Source organism: Artibeus jamaicensis, unplaced genomic scaffold (assembly GCF_021234435.1).
Source record: "Artibeus jamaicensis isolate MK-2021 breed Jamaican fruit bat unplaced genomic scaffold, CSHL_Jam_final contig_519, whole genome shotgun sequence".
NCBI classification, from domain to species: domain Eukaryota; kingdom Metazoa; phylum Chordata; class Mammalia; order Chiroptera; family Phyllostomidae; genus Artibeus; species Artibeus jamaicensis.
The window spans coordinates 50,535,119-50,550,132 of NW_026521871.1; the positions used below are offsets into that span (position 1 = coordinate 50,535,119).

The 15,014-nt window shown below is 53.9% G+C and overlaps 1 protein-coding gene across 9 annotated transcripts in view; it reads left to right on the forward strand.

Moving 5' to 3' along the window:
* The window catches only part of TRAK1 (trafficking kinesin protein 1), a 102,528-nt gene that overhangs the window by 67,437 nt on the left and 20,077 nt on the right, over nucleotides 1–15,014 (forward strand). For all 9 annotated transcript variants that reach the window (XM_037148261.2, XM_053669466.1, XM_037148256.2 and 6 more), the window contains 9 exons: nucleotides 3,319–3,435; nucleotides 4,333–4,433; nucleotides 5,887–5,995; nucleotides 7,760–7,838; nucleotides 8,702–8,832; nucleotides 9,448–9,522; nucleotides 10,026–10,163; nucleotides 12,820–12,896; nucleotides 14,573–14,809. In XM_037148261.2, the coding sequence (XP_037004156.2) occupies nucleotides 3,319–3,435; nucleotides 4,333–4,433; nucleotides 5,887–5,995; nucleotides 7,760–7,838; nucleotides 8,702–8,832; nucleotides 9,448–9,522; nucleotides 10,026–10,163; nucleotides 12,820–12,896; nucleotides 14,573–14,809 (1,064 nt within the window). The remainder of the gene's footprint in view (nucleotides 1–3,318; nucleotides 3,436–4,332; nucleotides 4,434–5,886; nucleotides 5,996–7,759; nucleotides 7,839–8,701; nucleotides 8,833–9,447; nucleotides 9,523–10,025; nucleotides 10,164–12,819; nucleotides 12,897–14,572; nucleotides 14,810–15,014) is intronic.

Below are 15,014 nucleotides of genomic sequence, written 5' to 3' on the forward strand. Positions count from 1 at the left end.
ACCCTGTGTGCAGGAGAGAGTCGGAGACCCCACAAGCAGGAGAGGTTCAGAGACAGAAGGGGACCATGGGCGTATGAGACAGCCTGCGGTCAGCGCTCTGGGGGCTGCAGAGGGTCACTGCAGGGTGGGAAGGGGAGCAGATGCTCAGTAAGTAGAAGTTTGTCCTGCGTGTACACAGGTCAAGAGAGGTTACCTCTCATCGCCTCTTCCAATGGGCCAGGCCCCTAACGTAAGTTCTTCCAGGTGGTTCAGGGAGCGGCAGAAGTTGCCTTTAGCTCAAAACAGTCTGCACACAACAAAGGTGCATCTTGGGGTGACTCGTTCTGAACCCACATAGTTACATGAGGAGACCAGGAACAGTGGGAAGCGAGCCAGTGGGCATTGAGGCACCTGCTGGGTGCTCCGTCTTGGAACTTGATCCAGCAGTGGAATTGGGTGGACTTGAGTGAGCTTGGCAGAGACCACACTTCCAAAGGGAAATGGACTTTGGTGTCACCGTTTCAGCCATGTGTCAGCCATGTGTCAGCTGGCTGAAACCGCTTGGACTACCCACTGATTTTAAGTCGCCCCGGGACAGGTGGGTGTGCAGGGTCCCTCGTGCAGTTCCTTTGGGTCCTTTCCTCCAGGTACCAAGCGAGCACAGCCACTGCGTCTGAGGAGGGATACAGGGCCCTTGAGATAGGGCCCTCCTTGGCAAGCACCATCACTGGTGTGGATAACCACACGGAGATGAGCATCTCACTCGAGTGGGCAGTCTCAGGGCCCCCTTCCTCCCAAGGGCGGGTGTGCTGGGGAGGCACAAACTGTGGCAACGGGCTGGAGGTATTTGTGGCTCACTTGCTGTGACACCCAGCCAGCTTCGGGGTGAGGTGACAGAAAGTTACAGGGTTTAGCAGTGTCGAAGATGGGGGGCGGTGGGGGGGGAGCCCATCGCCTGTGCGGGAGGAAGGGCCAAGTCCCTCTCAAAGCCCGAGTCTTCCCAAGCGACGCTCTGACCCCCGGTAATTCAGGGAGCACCTCGGTTAGCAAGGGAGGGCGTGCTGCTGATGTGTGGTGTAAAGGAGTTAGACACAAAAGCAGCTGACGTGTTTTTTTCAATCATACAAGTCAGTGAATCGGAAAGCTAAAAGATTTTTTTTTTGATGGTTATCTCTGCCAGTCTGCCCCTCTGCCCTCCTCCATCTGACAGACGAGGGAACTGGGCCTGGGATGTCTCATCAGAACCCGAACTTGCATAGTTTCCAAGTAGAACAGTTCACCTGGAGCAGGTAAACGGTGGGCCAGCACCTGCAGTAAGAAATGCGTGTCAAGTGGTAACCCAGTGCTCACCAAAGGAAAAGTTGAGCTGTGACGTAGCCCTTTTATTGAGCAGAAGGCACTTTGGCGTTTCAGTTCTGTGCTGTGGAAGGTCATTTAAACTGGAGTGTCCATTGCCATCACTAACATGATTTAGTGATGGCACCTGCTGAAAGTTGCCGCCTGTCTTTGGAGGAAACTCGTCTAGAGTGAACCTGACCCTTGGTGGGCGGAAGCCATTGACCAAGAACACATATTAATAAATAGCAGATTGGAACGTAGGGCTCCTCCCCAGCTTGTTTTTCTGTTCTTAACTATGTTAACCTTAAAAAAAAAAAAAGGCTTTTTGACGTGAGAGGTAACAAGCCTTTATTTGAAATGTTAAAAATATACAGAATATCACCCTGGCTGGTGTAGCTCAGTGGATTGAACACGGGCCCACGAACCAAACAACCGCAGTTCAATTCCCAGTCAGGGCACATGCCTGGGTTTCAGGCCAGTTCCCAGCAGGGGACATAGGAGAGGCAACCATACGTTGATATTTCTCTCTCTCTCTCTCTCCTTCCCCTCTAAAGATAAATAAATAAAATCTTTTTTTAAAATACAGAACATTTATTCAGGAAGCACCGATAGAGGCAGAAGCCCTGTGTTCTGATGAGGAGGCAAAGGCAGTGGGCATTATGGGAAAGGGGGTGGGAACATTTCCTTCAGTAGGAGGAAGGTGTTTCTATTGGTGCAGAGAAGCCAACACAGTGATGTTTATTCTAAAGGATGCTTTTAATTTTCAGTCCAGTAGCCATCAGCCCAGCAGTCCTAACACCTGCTTCCTGGTTGGGCTTGCCAACAGTTCTTTGGGACACGGAGTCACCCGAGGCTCAGCCCAAAGGTTATCTACCACCTCCTGTTCCAGCATCTCAAAGGTTTGAGGCACAAGACGTGCAAGGAGTACAAGACATTTCCTCTGGGATGGGAGTTCTGCTCCATTTTAAAGTGGCTCCATTTATGTTAATTCTCTTAACAACTACGTGTTCCCATTTGTCTGCTTTTTACCCGAGTGAACAGAATAATTAGCGTAGGCTTCTAAAGTAGTTTAGTTTCCCAGAATTCTCCTCCCCTTGCCAACCCCCACCTAAAAGCGAGCCAGCTGACTCTGACCACAGTGGCAAACAGCCCCTCCGGTGGGGTCAGGAGGTCTGCGCTGGGCTTTGGCAGCTGCCCCACTGTCCCCAATGTCAGGGGACGTCTTTCTTCCCATAAAGGCAGCTGAATCCCCTAGAGGCCACTAAAAATTTTCCTCGCTCTCCTTGGCTCTGAGTGATGTCATTGGCTGCACGGAATGTTCTGCGTCTAGAAAGCATCTTCAGCTCTGAAGTTGGGTCATTTCGTGCATTATCTCTCCATTTGGAAGTTTGTTTGTTTGTTTGTTTGTTTGTTTGAGTAAAGCCTAAGTACCCTCCCATTAAGTATGTTGGAGTGACTTGAAACACGTTTGGTTCATATGAGGCAGATAGAAGGACCCCCGTAAATTCTGGCCTCATGGGTGCTTCAGAGGCTGCCTCCCTGTGCCTGCTCTTGGCTTCACTGCAGGAGCACTTTGGGATTTCCGGATTCATTCATTCATTCATTCATTCATCCGTCCAGCAGCAGGTCACGGAGTATTTCCATGGGCTGGTCTCTGGCAGTGCAATCGCCAGCCCTCAGGTCTCACCAGAGAGACCTGTTATCAGGTGATGATGCAAATGCCAGAAGCAGGTGCAGGGAAATGTTCTGGAAGCAGGTTTTTCCTGTGGTTCTCATCAGATGTTCAGGTTTCCTTTCCTTGCTTGAGGTCGGCATAGCTCCCACACCTCGTGTGGGCAGAGCGCACACGCCTCTTTGAATGGGTGTCCCGTGCGGGTGAATGGGTGGCGCTCACTCGTCCCTTTCCGACTCCGTCTGCCTCCACGGGCTCGGAGCTCTGTCGGCTCCTCAGGAAGCCCGGGTACTTTTTTCTTCAGTCTACTCTCCCCCTGCCTTCCACAGAAAGAGCGGGATTTAGAACTGGCTGCTCGGATCGGCCAGTCGTTGTTGAAGAAGAACAAGACCCTCACTGAGAGGAACGAGCTTCTGGAGGAACAGGTGGAGCACATCCGGGAGGAGGTGAGGAGCTGCGCGGAGGGCGCCACAGGCGTGGTCAGGGGTGCTGGACCGGGTCCCTTTCGGAAAGGCCCTCTGCAGGGCTCGTCCCTCCCTCGTCCAGGGCCGCCTGTTCTGGAGTGGCCACCTGGACGCAACACATGGCCTTCCTGCAGCTCCCGTTCACTGTGTCTCCTCTTCACAATGGGGATGGGACCACCTCAGAGGGAACAGGCCCCACTGAGTTGGTGGGTGCTCAGTACCCAGTCCCATGAGGCTTGGGCGTGTTGGCCCAGCTGCCCTCCTCCAAGAGTGCAGACATCACATGGGCTCAGAAGGATGCTCAGGGCTTGGCAAAAGTGCAGGCTGGCCGATGCAACAACGAGCAGGGGTCCCCGAGTCGGGTGGGCGGGAGCCCTGCAAGGTGCAGCAGTCACAGGGAGGAACCGTGAGGTTTCCCAGGTGTGAGTGGGGGCTGTCAACCCAGAGCTGGCCCACCCAGAGCCGGTTCCAGGTGGGCCTTGGTTCTGGCAGAAACTAATGGCCTCATCTTGCATTTGGTAACATGATCCACTTCTCTGGTCATTTGACCAGCTACTCGCAAAGCCCATATGCTATCTTATGCCCCCAAACACCATTCTAGAGCTTTCTAGTCCCCTCTCACTTCTTCCCTGTACCAAAGTAAAAATTACAAATTTAGGTGGAGGCATTTTTGCCAAAAAAGTAACTCATTGTATTTTTCTCAAATGGAATGATGCTCAACGACGTGTTTTCTCTGAATAAACCCAAATCAATTATAGGCCTAAACTTCAAATGAGGAATTTTTAAAATGTTGTCACTGAGCAGTAAGTGTCTGAGCACCAGTGGGGACGTGGTCACGTGTGGGGCATGAGTGACAGTCCCCTGGCTCTGTCTGTGCAGGTGTCCCAGCTCCGGCATGAGCTGTCCATGAAGGATGAGCTGCTTCAGTTCTACACCAGCGCTGCGGAGGAGAGCGAGCCCGAGTCCCTGTGCTCTACCCCGTGAGTCCCCAGGGGGTGTGTGTTTGGGGGTGGGGGGGCCGGGCGCAGGCTGGCTGCCGTCCCTGCCCACGGAGTTGCCTGGGCAGGGTCGGTCACCTTTCCAAGCGGCGCAGGCCCGCTGCTCCCGGCCCCCCAGTGCCTCGCACAGAGTGAGTTCAATGTTTTACTGGGACGTGGAAGGACAAGCTTTGCATTTTCCTCTTAGGGGATCTTCTTGCTCATTTGTGAGTTTAGACTGATTTGGCCTGGCCTGTCAGTGGGTCACAGGGTGGGCTCTGCTGGTGGAAGAACCACAGGGTCCTGGAGCCTGAGGCACTGTGGCGGGGCCTTGGGGACAGGAGGTGTTGGCGCTTCTCTGACAGTCAGCAGAGCCTCATGTTAGCGCCATGAACTCCAGAGCCTGATGGCCTGAGTTCAGTTCTCGACTCTGTGGCTTACCACCTGTGTGCTCTTGGCCAAGTTACTTAACCTCTCTGTGCTCATTTCCTCATTTGCAAAATGGGGATAATAACAGCACTTAGTTAAATCAGCTAATACATGTATGGGGGGGGCCTGGAATTTATTTATAAATTATTGTGTATTTACTCTTACATCTTTAAACTTCAGTCACCTTCAAAGCCTCTCCATTTGATGTCATACACCTATCGAGACTTTTTTTCCACTGTTCATAATGGTTTTTTGGACACGTCGAGTTGGATGGCTTTCAGTGTTTCTGCCATCTTTTGTTTCACCTCTTCCGCGTCAGCAAAACGTTCCCCCTTAAGGTTTCTCTTCATCTGGAGAAACAAAGTCTCTTGGGGTGAGATCAGGTGAATAGGCAGGGCAGGGGGTCGTGCTGTTTATGGTCAAAAACTGCTGAACACTCAGCACGGTGTGGGCAGGTGGGCTTGTAAATCACCCATCACGAAATGGGCAGATGCGTGGAAAGACCGTTCAAAAAAAATTCATCAAAGCCAAGCACGGCCTCTCAAACAGCGCCAGCTGGTGCACTGACACGGACGGTCCCTAGAACACTCACCTGGCGGGGGAAACCCGTGCTGCGAGGGGCCCGCCCTCCAGAGGGTCGTTCTGGTTATTTTTGGTTCCCCCCGCCTGGTATTTCAATACATTAAATGAGTTGATGCATGTGTTTAAAATAGTTGTTGGCACATGGAAGCACATTGTAAAATTAAACTCCCAGACATTCCAGAGTCGTGTAGGCTCCAAACAGGGCTGATTCCCCTGCAGCCTGAGGCGCTGTGGCAACTGCAAACTGCGGGCGAGGGCTGGGACCTGAGTCTGAAGTGGGAGCGAGCCCGCGGGTTGCCCTGGGGGTGAGGGCAACCCAGTGTGGAGGGTCCTCGTCTCGCCTGCGGGGTTCAGGGCTCTCCTGCAGACGTCCTTCCTGCCTCCCGAGCTGCACCAGGGTGGGGGATGGGGCTCTCTCTAGAAAGCCACTGGACTCTCCCCACAGGTTGAAGAGGAACGAGTCATCCTCCTCTGTCCAGAACTACTTTCATCTGGATTCTCTTCACAAGAAGCTGAAGGACCTTGAGGAAGAGAACGTCGTACTTCGATCCGAGGTGACGTCCGCACTCTGCCCTCGCCCCTTCCGGGAGGGTGGCGGCCCCTTTCGCCTTCTCTGGTGAGAATAGTCGTGGCTACACCGCCATTCTCAAAGGGACCGCCTGACAGAACCGCCCGAACCTGGGCTTGCTGCTGCCCTGCGGCCTCATTTACCTGTGGGTGCCCTGGCTGGGGCGGGCAGGGGGTGAGCCATGCAGCGTGGGGACGGCCAAGGGTGGCCACCCAGCCCCTTCCCAGTGAGGACAAAAGCCTGTGCCGTGGGCCCTTCCCATGGGGTTCTCCAGCTCCGACTGACCCGACTCGGAGGCCTGGTGAGAAGGCCTCATGTCCCTGTCACTGCGGGTGACAGGAAATAGTACCCGAGGAAACAGGACCCATGCACTCGGAGGCACTTCTTAGACAGTGAGCGAGGCCGGGCGCAGGCAACCTGAGAACTCGGGCTTTGGCGTCTCTCTGATTGGCCGGTGTCTGTGCTAGGTAGTTGGCCTGCATCATTTTTAAAAATCTTCACAAGGCTGGGAGCTTGGCGACTTGGAATCTCATTTCCAGTGGGAAAACCAGACTGGGTGGCTGGGTGTTTGCATTTCCCAAGGACGAGCGTGTCTGTGAATGACACAGCCAGTATGTGCAAGTCTCTGGGACTCCGGAGGCCGTGTCATTGCTCCTCACCCACTGTCCCTCTCTAGAAACACCCGTGCACGCACCTGCAGTACATTTTAAAGTCTTCGGTGTCAGTGCGTTGGTGCGTTCCAGCCGGAGGAGGTGTGGGGCAGCCCTGCCTCTCGGGCCCTCATTTGTCGAGTGTGGGCTGATTCCCACCTTGAACTTGCACACACATTGGAAGGAACCTCACGCCTGGGCTTCCCAGGACACCGTTAGGCACAAGGAAAGGATCATGCTCCCTTGGACCTCACTGACCTCTGCCAGCCCCTTGCTGACCGATGGGTTTTTTGAACTTTCTCTGCCAGCCGGTGGCCAAGGCAAGATGACAACCCAGGTCTCCCCATTCTGAGTCTGGCGCTGCTCCTCCCAGCGTCTGCCCCAGGTTCCTGCTCTGGTCCTGGGCACACAGCCAGTGCCCCTCCTTCAAAGTCTTCCCCGAAAGCAAGCTGGGGAATCTGATCCCAGCAGGGGCTGGCTGCTGCACCTCGGCTTTCAGGAGGGTAATGTCTCCCTTAGGTTGGGACCTGAGGGCTCAGACACACCTGTCTAACTGCGCCCTGTGAGCTCTATCTTCCCGCCTTTTTAACCAAGAATAAGCTCTACAGAGTCCTGGGATAGCCCTTGGGTCTCTGAATTTTAATGCTTTCATGTTGCACTTTGCTTTTGCTCTGCCGGTTGCAACAGGTTTAACTTAACCTAACTTAGCTTCATAGGACAGTGTCCGGCACATAGTAGGTGAATATGTTAGCCATTCTCGTTGTGGTTATTTTTAGAATAACCATGGTAGGCATAACTGGGTCCTAGGCACTGTTTGGGTCACAGAGGGGTTCAGGCTGTGAACCCCCAGGGCAGACACAAATGAATAGAGAGACAGAAGACAGATTGGACAGAAGGCAAGCTAAGCAGGTGCATAGCTCCAGCATTCATGGCTTTGTGTGGCGCCCTCTAGTGGTCCATTTTCCAGCTTTGAGATACTGAGATTCACTCACTAGGCAGGGAATTCAGGTTGACTTTCTGTATTTGAGGGTGCACAGGGTGACAGGACCACACGAGTCCAGGTGTGACTATGGGGCCTCTGACCTTGGCCTTGTCCACAGGCCTGCCAGCTGAAGACGGAGACCATCACCTACGAAGAGAAGGAGCAGCAGCTGGTCAACGACTGCGTGAAGGAGCTGAGTATGTCCCCAGCCCTCGCCCCTTCCTGTCCCCTCTCTTTCCTTGTGCATCTGCCATCATGAAGACCATATCTGCATCCCCAACAAAGTGCCGTCTCCTTGATCTTGTGGGCACCCCTCGCCCCGATCTGTGAGAATTTGGGGGCTAGGCTTTCGGTCATACGTTGGTCAGTTTCTTGCTGAGATGGGTATTTAATTTTTGCTCTGTGGAAGCGGTGGTGAGAGGTCTTCTTCCCTCCCCACCATAAGTTGACAGGTTAAGATCAGACAAAGAGGTGCACAGAGTATTTTGAGTTTCAGCAAAATCCTAGTCAATGAAACGCACCCTGTGTTCCGATGATCTAGTGCAGTGAGTCGTGGCTCTGAAGACGGGTCGAAAACGCCCAGGGGAATGGTTCCGTGCACGGCGGTGTTTTGTTTAGGGCCGGCTCTGCAGGTTCCTGTTGAGGATGGGGATTTGTTCGTGGGTGGGGAACAGATTTGGGCCAGAGGCACCTTCATGCTGGCGTGGCACCTCCCAGCTGTCTCCTGAAGGCTGCCCGCTTTTCTCTGTGGAGGCAGCCTTGTCCAGTGGGGCGGGGCCTCCCGCTGAGCCGCCCCACCCCCACCCAGAGCCACAGCAGGGGGCCAGGTTCCTTCTCAGGACAGTCGGAGCCAGAGGATGCTGTTCTGCTTGGCTTCACCATAGAGACACGTCTGCTCTAAGTTCCTTCTTTTTATGTCCTCTCCACCCACCCTCCAGCCCTACCCTCATCTTGTAATAGAGATGCTCTTCCTGGTACAGAGCATCAAGAAACCATTCTCCCTGGGTCTACATGTGGGGCTTTGGGACTGAACCTTATGGTTGTTGTTTCCTGGTCAAAGGGGACGCCAACGTGCAGATTGCTAGCATCTCCGAGGAACTGGCCAAGAAGACCGAAGATGCTGCCCGCCAGCAAGAGGAAATCACACACCTGCTCTCTCAAATAGTGGATCTGCAAAAGAAGGCAAAAGCTGTAAGGCCCTTGCTTCCTTGGCCAATACGAGAGGGGCCCTTCGGAGGTCAAAAAGGGGCAGAAGATGTGCCCTTCAGGTTCATGTCTCAGGAGTGGCTGCCCCTTTGCAAAACAAAGCTTAGCAGAGGCAGTGACGTGCTGTTTATTTGCCACCACCTGTCTCCTGAGAACACTCTTCAAAATAATTGAATTCACCGAGAAAGGTCCCATGGATCCCGAGTTTTGGAATTTAACTTATGAATCATCTAGTTCAGTACCTGTTTTTATACCCCATGCTGGTTGTGTTCTGCCACAGAACAGAATCCCCTCTGGATTCCAGGGGAAGCAGCCAAAACCCATCTGGTTTTCTGTGTTAGACCTTCGCTCGAAGTGGGGGTGAAATGCTTCCGGAGAGCGGCTGTGACCCTGGGGGTGGGGGTGGGGCAGGCCCTGGAGAATGAATGTGGGTGTGGGAACGGCTGCCTTCAAAATTCTATAAAGGGGGAGAGTTTCCTCCACTATAAGAGTCATTGTAGAAGTACTGTAGGACCCTAACAGGTCAGGTCATTCTCGGGGAAAGTTAGACTTTTCCAAGTCTCTCGAAAGAGCAGCTGACTTCCCCGTGCCCCGTTGCAGTGTGCAGTGGAAAATGAAGAACTCGTCCAGCACCTGGGGGCTGCCAAGGATGCCCAGCGGCAGCTCACAGCCGAGGTAAGGGGCTCCCCCTCATTTCACTGGGGCCCCCGATGCTGGCTGGGAGGCATCAGCCTCTGGGCTGTGGGGCGTGTTCCCCTCAGCAACCATTTTTATGGTGAACTGAGTGCCGTTTTTACTCCAAAGCTGATTCTGACTGGTGCCTTCACTGGTTGTGAGTGGCCAGAAGCCTGGGCTCTCCACCAGCCCAGGTGTGCTCATGGGCTCTCCAGAAACAGTCCAGGGAGAGGTGACACAGAGCATGCCCAGTGAAGGGAGCCCATTCAAAGGCACCCTGGAAACGAGGGCATTGTGATTTGCTCTCCCACTGGGGGGAAGATGTTTTTCATCTCGGTTGCCCCTGGTTAGTGGTTTAGGAGATTTCTGGGTCTGCAAGGGGTGCTCCATGAGAGAGAATAACTGAACCTCGAGGACCCTCAGGTGGTTGGCTTCAGGCACGGGGAGCCGGGTTGGAGGGCACGTCCCCAGCGCTCACGAGGTGTCTCCCTGGCCCCCTGCAGCTGCGCGAGCTGGAGGACAAGTACGCCGAGTGCATGGAGATGCTGCACGAGGCGCAGGAGGAGCTCAAGAACCTGCGGAACAAGGCCATGCCCAACACCACGTCGCGGCGCTACCACTCACTGGGCCTGTTTCCCATGGTGCGTGCGGCTGCGTCCTGATGGCCCTGTTCGCCCCAGAGGGAGGCGGGGCTGCTGGTGGTACCCGGCTGGGGTGGGGGCAGCCTGTCCTTGTGCGGCTTGGATCTGGGTTCGAGCTGAGAGCTCCTGAGCCCAGCTGGTGAGACAGATGGTCCTTTCTTTTCCATTTCTCCGCATCTGCCATCCTTTGTCCTCCCCGCTTGGAAGAAATGTAGCAGGAACTGGGTTCCGCAGGAACGTCGGATATTGGGAAGATGTCACTTGCCCATTACTTTTTCCTCCTGTGATCTCGTGGGAGCATTCTGGAATTCCTAAATTGCCCGAGTGGTTCTGCGGGCTCTTGGTCAGCTTATCGATCGTTGTCCTGGTGGCTTTCGGTATCTGTGACCTGAAAAAACGTTTCTCTCTGGGCTAGGTGTGGCATTTTTGGTTTTTTCATGTGGTTTCCCCCAGAGGCTTAGTGTTTAACCTGGGCCCGACCTGTTTCCTGTTTGGACTTCCCGGCGGAGGAGGGGGTTTTCCAGCAGGTCAACTCTCCCCCTGGTTTTGGGCTCTTGCCCTGGCCGGTCAGGTCCCCGTCGCACTTTACGAGCTGACTGGTTGTACCTCCTGTCAGACCAAAGCCCTGGGAGGTCAGCACCCTGTCTGCTTGCGTTTCCCTCCTTCTGCAGCCCTGCACGCAGAACTGTAGATGCTTAACGGATACTAGATTTGGATGGTGGATGGACAGACTGAAGAACAGACTACCCAGGACTTTTATTTTGGGGCTCCGTTTCCATGATTTGGTAAAATACCAGATTCTCGGAGGAGAGAACTCTTGAGAGAGACTCCCCTGGGCGAGGTGGGAGTGGGTGGCTCTGGGAATGTTTACACAGTCTCTTCTGAAGGGAGCTGGGAAGGAACCCGGCACCTTCCGAATTTGGCTTTTCCTGGCTCTTTCCCTTCACCCCACCCCTTGTTGTCTGGCCCACTCTTCCTAAATTGTGGCCTCTCTTTCCTTGTTGCTTTCATCCATCCAAGTCAGGCTAGAGCTCTCTCTTTTTCTCTCAACTTGGCTGAGATCTAATGACACTGAAATAAAGGCACGGACCATAAACAGTCAGTTGCCCAAGGAGCAGGCTGGTGACCCAGTGGTTCCCGGAATCCCAGTAAGGAACACTCTGTTCCCTGCCTTGGCCCGTGTGGCTCAGCTGGTTGGAGCATCGTCTCGGAACCAAAAGGTTGCAGGTTCAATTCACAGTCAGGGCACATGCCTAGGTTGTGGGTCGCAGCCTTGCTGTGGGCGTGTGGGAACCCCTGTCCAGATGCGTACGAACCCCGGTCTGGGCGCCGGTCCCCCGTCCAGGCGTACATGGGAGGCAGCCAGTCCACGCTTCTCTCTTGCATCAGTGTGCCTCCTTCTCCCTTCCTCTTTCCCTTCCCCTCTCTCTAAAAGCAATGAAATGTCCTCAGGTGAGGATAAAAAAAACAAAACAAAAGAACACTCTGTCCCCCTGATCCCTCCATATAAAGCTGACCACACTTGACTCCCAGACTGGCCTGTGCAGCTTCGCACAATTCTTGCCTCGGTTTCCCTCCTTCCTGGCTTCTCATCTGGGTGCGGTGGTCTCCCAGGCCCCCTGCAACTAGGATCACTGCATCGCATGTCCCACTCTCCCAGGACAGACCTGTATTTTTCTAATTTGAACCATCCCGTAAGAAAAGTGGCATTGAAAATCTGCCGTTGGGTTTCTTCTGAAGAGATCTCAGCTTTCATGTTTGCCGAGATTAAGGTTTTGTTTGCCTTTTCCTGTAGCTGTTGGCACAGCTCTGTTTTTGGAAATGTCTCCTTTTAAAGTACATGATGCATGAAAAGGTATTTAAATCAATTAAAGTTAAACACAGTCAAGAGTTCAGTTCCTCAGTCACGCTAGCTGCCCCCCCCCCCCCATCGCCCCGTTGGATATAAAGAGAACATTCCCGTCATCACAGCAAGTTCTGCTGGTTAGCACGGCTTTGGCTCTGCCCTCCAGGTCGTCCCACATGGGCGCACCCCTCTGAGGCCTTGGCAGGCGCTCCTTCACACACACCTGGTGCTGTTGGCATCTACCTGTACTTGTGTGTGGGGTTGTGTGTCAGGCTCCACCTCATACAACAGGAAGCAGCGCCGGTGGTTCTGTACCCCGGGCGAGCTGAGCAGTTAGCAGACCTTGCAGATGGGGTGGACAGTAGCTTGGTGCGGCCCCTGTGGGCATGACATTATCCCTCACTGCTCATACGCTTTGTAACCTGTGGATATCGGCCCATCAGTGCCATTCTGGCTCCTCTCTCCCTGTGTAAGTTCTCCACCTTCTCTGGGGCCACAGTTGCAGCTCCATGGTTTGGCCAAGAGAACGTGGGATTTGCCTTCAGACCCTTAGCCATGCGGAAGCGAAGTGAAAGGGCCTTTCCATGCAGTGCTGTCGAGACCTGCTATGTCCGGTGCCTGCTGCATTCAGAACCTGCCCTGGGGATTGCTTTTCCGGGGTCTCTGACAGGGGCAAATCTTCTGTTGTGGGAAGTCCTCGGGCTTTGAGGCCTCAGGCGACCGCACTACGGCTCTCCTGGGCACGTGCCTCTCTTGGAGACGGTGTTTGAGTTGCTGCTCACTTGAGTATCTTCTCCTCACTCTCTCCAGGACTCCTTGGCAGCCGAGATCGAGGGGACGATGCGGAAGGAGCTGCAGCTGGAAGACCCCGAGTCACCGGACATCGCGTACGGCCTTACTCCCGAGCCCCCCAGAGAAACTGCGTGATGACCTGGGGGGTCCGAATGCGCCCTGGTCTGGGCCTCCGGCTCCAACAGTGATCGCTGAGGCCCCTCCACAGATTAGGGGGATAAGAGAACCCGGCGGACAGCCCCCCTGAGCGCCCCCTCTTAGGTTCCAAAGACACATTGTGAACTTCCAGAAAGTTGGGAGGGGAGAGATGTGTTTCCCGTTTTTCTTAACACAGGCTCCACCTTACACACCTCCATTTGTTTATATCTTTCCTCTCAGAGAAAAACATTATTTGAAAAAATTTTAACTCCTTTGAGGAAAGGGAAAAATAGGCTTCCGTTTCCCTTCTGCATCCATTTAGGAATGCTGGCCTCTGCGTCTGTCCTTGTGCCTGGCCCGCCCTGAGGTGTTTACGAGGAGCCCGTGGGTCTCTTTTCATTGTGCTTTCTCTGTCCCGAAGCCCCCTAGAAGGAGCCGAAGAGGGGCCCTGGGAGTGAGCGGTGTCCCTGCGCCTTGGTGCAGGTGTGAGGCCTAGAAAGAAGCGTCCACTGTAGAAACGTGACTTGTCCTCCTTCAAAGGGAACAAATGGGCATCAAAACATGCAGTTCTGCCCTTAGGAAAAACAGTCCCTAAAACCAGGTTCGTCTGGTGTTTATCATCGCAGAAGGTGAAGGCAAACTTTGTCTTGCTTTTTTGCTACACGGTCACGAGTTCAGTAACGACCCTTCGCTCAGTGATGGACCACGTATGTGACGGTGGCCCATAAATTATGATGGAGCTGAGAATTCCTGCCGCCCAGTGACACCATAGCTGCCATCCTGTCATAACAGCGCGTTGTTTGTGGCGATGCTGGTGTAAACAGACCTCCTGTGCCGCCAGTCATGTGAAAGCGTGTCACGTACAATTACGGCATGTAATACTTGATAACAGACGACTTGGCACCTGGTATGTGTATTTGTTACACTCGTATTATTTTTCAGAGCGTACTTTTTCTGTTTAGAAAAGTTTGCTGTAACACAGGATGACATGCTATGCCTGCAGCAGCTTCCCAAGCCCCCGGTTTCCCGCACCTCCTGGTGGCATTTTTTCCTTGTGTTGATCTGACCTTGTGTTGTTTTGTGCACTAGTGCGCTGTCCAGGTTTGTAGCCGGGGGCCGGGGGCCCTATCATCTGGGTGTGTGCACGTGCACTCTCTCTGCGGTGTTCACACGATGACAAAGTTGCGTAACGATGCATTTCTCTAAATGCATCCCTGTCGTTAAGCAGCCCGTGACCGTGTATGAATCACGCGCTGAGCAGGGAATGCTGCCCTCCTGGCGTTTGCATTCTAGTGGCCGTCGTGAGAAAGCGAACTGCCTGGGAGACGGAGAGTACTGAGCATTTGCATTTGTAGGTGAAGCCGCAGGGAGGTGGGAAGGTGTTTTACTCCTGCTGCCATCCCTTTAGGACGCAAGCACATCTCAGAGCCCTGAATTCAGTGGGTAGTGAGTCTCTCGAATTCCAGCCAGCGCCCTACGAAACACATGGAAGGCACAGGATGGCAGGTGGCTTGGGCGCTCACCTGGGCCAGCTACCTTTTTGGCTTCTCAGTTGATAGTTTTCTGGAGGATTTAACTCCAACATTATTCCTACACTTGCTTCTTCATGGATGATGTTGTGTATTCTCCCCAGCCACCAGAAGCGAGTCTTTGAGACTGTGAGAAACATCAACCAGGTCGTCAAGCAGAGGTCTCTGACGCCGTCCCCCATGAACATCCCCGGCTCCAACCAGTCCTCCGCCATGAACTCGCTCCTGTCCAGCTGCGTCAGTACCCCCCGGTCCAGCTTCTATGGCAGCGACGTCGGCAATGTCGTCCTGGACAACAAGACCAACAGCATCATCCTGGAAGCAGAGTCGGCCAACATGGGGTGAGCCGGCTGAGTTCTTACCTGTTTTGGAGAGAGGTGGTGTGCATTAGGCACAGGCTCAGTAATCAGAGAGAAAGAGAGACTGATAAGAATCGCCGGAAAAATACAGACCCGTCAGTTCTCAAATGTGTCTTACACCTCCCACCCCCCGCCGCTGAGTCCACGCTTGTCCTGGACCCTGATATTTTAACCAGTCTGAGGGGGA